Source organism: Melanostigma gelatinosum (assembly GCF_949748355.1).
Source record: "Melanostigma gelatinosum genome assembly, contig: SUPER_1_unloc_2, whole genome shotgun sequence".
Taxonomy (NCBI): domain Eukaryota; kingdom Metazoa; phylum Chordata; class Actinopteri; order Perciformes; family Zoarcidae; genus Melanostigma; species Melanostigma gelatinosum.
Genome location: NW_027635329.1, coordinates 265,195 through 271,416, shown reverse-complemented (window position 1 = coordinate 271,416; position 6,222 = coordinate 265,195). Strand labels below are relative to the sequence as shown.

At 39.1% G+C, this 6,222-nt stretch overlaps 1 protein-coding gene across 1 annotated transcript in view; it reads left to right on the top strand.

Moving 5' to 3' along the window:
• Window positions 1-1,232: 1,232 nt before the first annotated feature.
• Window positions 1,233-6,222, top strand: part of LOC306786379 (solute carrier family 12 member 3-like) — a gene marked incomplete at its 5' end in the record, with an annotated part of 28,071 nt that continues 23,081 nt past the window's right edge. Inside the window, 4 exons of the mRNA XM_079297401.1 lie at window positions 1,233-1,517; window positions 2,294-2,449; window positions 5,729-5,804; window positions 5,922-6,017. Coding sequence (XP_079153527.1) covers window positions 1,233-1,517; window positions 2,294-2,449; window positions 5,729-5,804; window positions 5,922-6,017 — 613 coding nt within the window. The remainder of the gene's footprint in view (window positions 1,518-2,293; window positions 2,450-5,728; window positions 5,805-5,921; window positions 6,018-6,222) is intronic.

Below are 6,222 nucleotides of genomic sequence, written 5' to 3'. Positions count from 1 at the left end.
GCTTATTATACATATTACAAACAAAACACTTTAAAAACTCTAAAAACATAATTTAAATGAATCATTTCTTTTTTGCTTCTTTTGGTATTTTGTTCAGACACATATGCAACGCTGATTGCCGTAATATGTTTTGTATTTGTTGTGAATGTAGGTTGGTACATAGAGGGTGATAAGAAGCTGTACATGGAGGGACTTAGGACCCAGGGAAATGTAGGTGAAGGAAACAGGAAGAGACGGAAGAGACTCCACACAAACAGCTGTTCACCGCTGGCTGCCAGTTCTTGTGTTAATCTTTTTTTTTAAGACTGCGTTAACGCGCGATAAAATAATTGTTGCCGTTAATTAATTAATGCGTTAACGCGATAATAATGCGTTAACTTGCCCAGCACTAATAAGAATATATAATTTTATAATTTTCTATTGGTAGACAAACATATATTGTTCTTGTTTTAAGGAGAAACCGATTTTTCGATATAAGCTCCTGGAGTACAATTATAAATACAATAATTCTAATGACAATAATGACAAAAGTATTTTCTTAACAAGTATACATTGTTGCCATTGTGTTCCCAGTCAAGGTTATTTTACAGGTCGGTTTGTTGCTTAATGATCTCCTCTGGAAATTAAAGATGAATCATTTTGATTGTATAACCAGAAACAAAATGCAACTTCATGCAAACTGATCTAAACTCAACATAGATATGCACATCAACAAAGACACATGCCTAACATCACATAAAGAGGAGATACGTGGAAAGAAGAAATCAATACTTTGGCTGTGATTCATCAAATCGGTTAATTCTGCACTATTTGAGCTTCTGGAAAAGGAAAATGTTGTAATTTTAGACTCTTCAGACACAGCGTTTAATAAAGACTTCTTTATTCGAATTATCCGTGGATCTTTTTTTTCCTGGGCCAGTTCCGTCCAGAAGGATCTTTTGGTTGATCCTGATATGTGGGATTTTCCATGCCATGCTTAATAGCTCCTGTAAATAGTCTTGTTTAACTGTTGGGTGAAGTAGTCTTCTGACATTGCCCCGGGCCCTTCCTGCTTGGTAAAGGTCAAACACAGAATAAAACCAGCCCTAGCAATGACGCCTCCTCCATACAGCTTAAATAACTGAATGGCCTCACCTCGGCAGCTGTTGAAGAAAAGATTTGACACAAAACTCACCGTCTTAGCTGTCTTTCCAATCCACTTAAATACAGAAAACACAGATCTGCTATTCTGAATGGAGTCACCAGAAACCAGCAGCGGCGTTCACCTGGCTGCATACAGACCCACACTTCCTCCGTCAGTAGGCGATGCGAAGGCAACAGCTGGAGGGTTTGATGAGCCGGGCTACTATCACTGCTATGGTGATGGGAGCAATGTAGCATCTCTTGGATCTGATGCTCTAACTGGCTATGAGACTCTGGACGCCCCGCCACACTATGACTTCTACGCCAACACAGAGGTGTTCGGCCGACAGCGGCGCTTCAGGCCTTCTCTGTACCAGCTGCATGCCAACCCTGAGGTGAGGAGTCTCTGCATGTCTCTGCTCTTCTCAAATTACTAAAATTAAAAAAAGGAATAACAGAAATGCAGGTTGAATAGTCAGTAATAATACAGTATTCTTTTGGTTCACAATTTTGGCGTCTAATTTCCACTGAATGTGCTTCAAATGGTCTAAAACAAACTCCCATGATGCATTATTTAAGTTTCAGGTCGTCTATCTCTCCTTGACCTGACAATACTGACTCCATGACTATAAACAAAGATGCTTTTAGCCCAAGTTTCTGTTGTCAAATAGAATTTTGGGTACAAGATTACAACTTGCTACTAACTGGCTACTAATCATTTAGAAAAGTTTGTAATTCAGAAATCTAGTGTGAGACAAACTCATAAAGGTGTCAGTGTAGTCCTGGTCCTGCTACCACATCGTTCTGTTTGTGTGCGATAGCATTTTAAGATTGGACATTTCTGTGTTCAACCAGTTTTATATACTTTATATATTTTATTATTGTCTGCCAATAGTAACAGACAATTTTCTTCAAACATGAACAACTAATGAAATATGAACTAAAGTTTGGGATGAGCTCCAGCTTCGACCCACAGCCCTCTGCTGCATGTCATCCCCTCTTTCCGTCATTCTCCCTGCTGCACTATAATAACGGCAATAAAGGCAATAAAGGCAATAAAGGCGGTGTTGTTATCTGAATTTGGGTTCAAGATAAAGGATGTTACTTGTAACTGTGTGATTCGTGATTTTAGTCTATAAAGGTGAAGATGTATTTGACTTTACTTGACTAGGTTGATGCCAGACCTCCGTTGTATGAGGAGACAACAGCTGGACAGACGAGAGGAGAAGACAGCTCAGAGGAAGGCGAGGAGGAGCAGGAGGAGCAGGAGGAGCAGAAGGAGCCACCACCTGAACCTCCTCGCTTTGGCTGGGTACAGGGAGTCATGGTAGGCCGGGTACTCTAGTATGGGGTTTGGGGATTTCTGCAGTTGTGCACGATTGACTCTCTGGCAATCATTTTGCACAATCATTAGATCAGCTTCCGTTCAAAGGTAATGCATGAAACAAACATAAAGGCCATATTTCTGTCACATTTGTCACATTGTTTTCCACTATTGTAAGTTTGACTGCGATCCTTTTAATAGGCTACGTCTTCTCGTTGCACCCTCCTTTTAATGGGACCAGACTGTATCATTGGCACCACCAGTTGAGACACTTCAATTCTAATATTCGTATATAAAAGCAGATTATTTACATTTTCTTTTGCAGATTTTCTGTAAATGATGTTGAAACTTGCTCTGCATTTGGATTGAAACCCGTCGAGTGTTAGAGATGTGAATTAGGTGCAGTTTCATCAGCTGAAAGTGAATCTGAGCACAATGCTCCTTTGACAGAGTGAATATGTATCTTGTTGTGGATAGATTACAGTAATATTCCTAAACCATTTACAATGAAACGAAGACGTCTGAATAAGTCAGTGTCTCACCAGGAAGGTTCAAGTATAATTTATTGTCATTGTACAGTTAGCGTTGCCCAACAAAATGCAGTTGTAGTCCGATATATTGCATATTTATTATTTATTATTCTGAAGGAAAGAACATGTTCAGTCTCTAGTCTTGTGGTGGGGCAGCTCATTATGTATCGCCTCCCTCCACCACCCATCCTCTCCCAGTGCAGACTTCAGGTATATTGTCATGGTCTCAAATTAATAAATTTTTTTTTGAATGTGCTGATGACAGCTAAAAGAGACACAAACCACAGGTTAGATCAATGTCAGAACATCTTTGTGTGAAAAAACATGTGTAGAGTACATTGTTGCCAAATTTGTTTATGTAATTACATTTTGATCACACTTTGTATGTTACCAAATGCTAATTGTGCAAACTCTTATGAATTTCTGTGCTAAAGAAGTCTTTTTCTGAGTCTTTGCAAAGTAATCACACTTCACCCAAGTATGTCACTTGGTTTGCACCTCCAACGGCCTTTTAACCAATTCGAAGAAGACGTTGATCTATTTGGTCTATGGATGGGCCGACAGACGTAGTGTAGTAGACGTTGATGTAGTGTCACATTAAGACCTTATCTACTACTCACCACACACCAACTATGACACAGTGCCCCAAGAGGATAACCAATGAACCTGTCCAACCTATTTGACTTCATGGATGATAAGAAATGTGCAGTTTCCGATGACACTTTTGTCCTCTAGGCGTAAAAGAAAAACAACAATGAATTCAAAGACAGCCAATTGTATTTTGAAGTAACATCACTGATGACAAATTACAATTTGGGACTGCTTGGTGAAACTCTTGTCATTTGGATCTGAACGATCACACTCAAATGGACATAAATGTCCTTTGAGGACTTTCCATTTTCATGGACTCATGGACTCATCTTGGTCATCATGGCAATTTGGGAGACTTCTGAAAATCACAAACAGATTTAAGTTTAAATATTGAATGCTGTATTTTGGTTTGAAAATCACAATTATCATCATTTATCAATTATCAAGTATCATTAATATAATTTACAAAGGGTGAAAAAAAGACATGGGACAAGTTATCCAAGCTCCGTACATACGAGGGTGCAGAGTTGAGCATCCAGAAAGACTTAACATCTCGCCACATGAATCAGTCGCACTTCTTCAGAACAGGCTGTGAACCAGAGGAGCAGCCTGCCCACCTGTCCCTTATGAACATGACACAACCTACAGTATGTGTCATATACATGATTTCTGTCACAGCCCTGCCACTGCATAATCATGCTCCACTCTCATATCAACCTCAACCTGACATCAACCTTCCGTCATACAGTGGCAGTCTGATGAACCATTTACATGAAAATGTTTTTACATAATGGCATTGTTAATTAATAATAATGACCTATTACCCACTACTAAAATATTTTATGTATACTCAGAGCTGGGTTAATTTTTTATTTTTTATAATGTGATGATGAGATGTGTCAATAATTAGCAAAAGCTAAGATTGTGAAGCATTGTTATTTCTTGGTACTTTAAAAGACAGATTCCCCTAAAATGCTATATACTATATACTGAATGAATATGTTTTGAGGTGATGACACTATGTTTTTAGATAAATAAAAAGCACCAAATAAATGATTTTCTGTATGCCAAATGCTATGTCAAATTATTTGTATTTTATTACAGTCAGATATAAGTCAGTGATTAGCAACAATATTGATTTTAATGCATTTATGTGCAGCATTAGAATCTCATCTGTACATTTTCCCTTTCAAGCATTTAAAAAAATGTTCACTATTGCTTTTTTAAATTCTTCCAATATCCCTTCAAAGTCTTCACCTTCTAATCGCCCATTGACTTATTGTAGCAGAAATAGCCTAAAAGATGACTAACAGCCATGAGAGCCACTGTGTGTGTGTGTGTGCGAGAGAGAGAGAGAGAGAGAGAGAGAGAGAGAGAGAGAGAGAGAGAGAGAGAGAGAGAGAGAGAGAGAGAGAGAGAGAGAGAGAGAGAGAGAGAGAGAGAGAGAGAGAGAGAGAGAGAGAGAGAGGCAGTATGAGACTTGCAGTACAATAACATTTCTTTTCCTCTGGCTCCCACACAAAGTTAGACCTTCAATCTAACTTTCAATCAGAAGATTAGCGGGTCGATCCTCGGCTTCTCAGGTCCATGTTGTGTCATGACTTTACTGATTAATTTATTTTCAATTATCTTTAATAATCCTTTATATTGTTTATATCTATACAACAGACAAATCCTGTTAGACAACTATGTTGGTGTGGACTAAAGAAGATTCTTCAAAGTTTATTACCAAGCAAGAAAGTACATCCACCACTATGTCATACTGTCTCTACCTTGGACCTTCTACTGATTAAGCTGCTTGCCCGTCTTAACCCTATTCAGTCGGCTATCATTTCCATATTTTAAGAAAGCACCATCTCTGCCAAATAGGTTCGGCTACACTACAGCATTCATAGTGTGTTGGAGCTCAGGCTGGAGCTCAAACACACTATTGGTTTTTTTAGCACTAATGTGTGGCCATCTCGAGAAAAGGTTCTTTCTTCAGAGCGACTTTTTTGTGTAGCCGCTCTGACTTCTTTTCAAAAAAGAGTGTTTCTGCCAGAGACAAACACAATGAAGACATTCAGGCTAGAAAGAGTCCTCTCCTCTTGAGGAACCTCTGGCATGCTTTCACCAGATCTTGTGTATTTGTTCAATTCTGTCCGTAACTGTCTGTTTGTAGATCCGTTGCATGTTAAACATCTGGGGGGTGATCTTGTACTTGAGGTTGCCTTGGATCACTGCTCAAGCTGGTATCGGTACGTCCAACGAAACCTGTTTGTGTGCTCGGTCCATTGTAGATGCAGATTTCACCAAACCATTTCTTTAAGTATCATGTCGTCCTTCCTCTCCTTCTCTGTGTGTCTTTCTGTCAGGTCTGACCTGGGTGATTATCCTGCTGTCCTCCTGTATAACTGGGATCACTGGTCTCTCAACCTCAGCCATCGCTACCAATGGCAAGGTCAAAGGAGGTCTGTTCCCTCAGTGACTCATGCGTGACACAACAAATTACTTAATAAATTACAAATATTGCAAAAATACAAAGGATTAATATGAGAAAAACAAAACATGTGGGCTGTATCGGACATTGTATACAATTTTAAATGCCAGAGATTCCTTCCATGATGAACACGTTTCCCATGATGCATTTTGCCTGCTGCGCCCACTCTTGTCTTC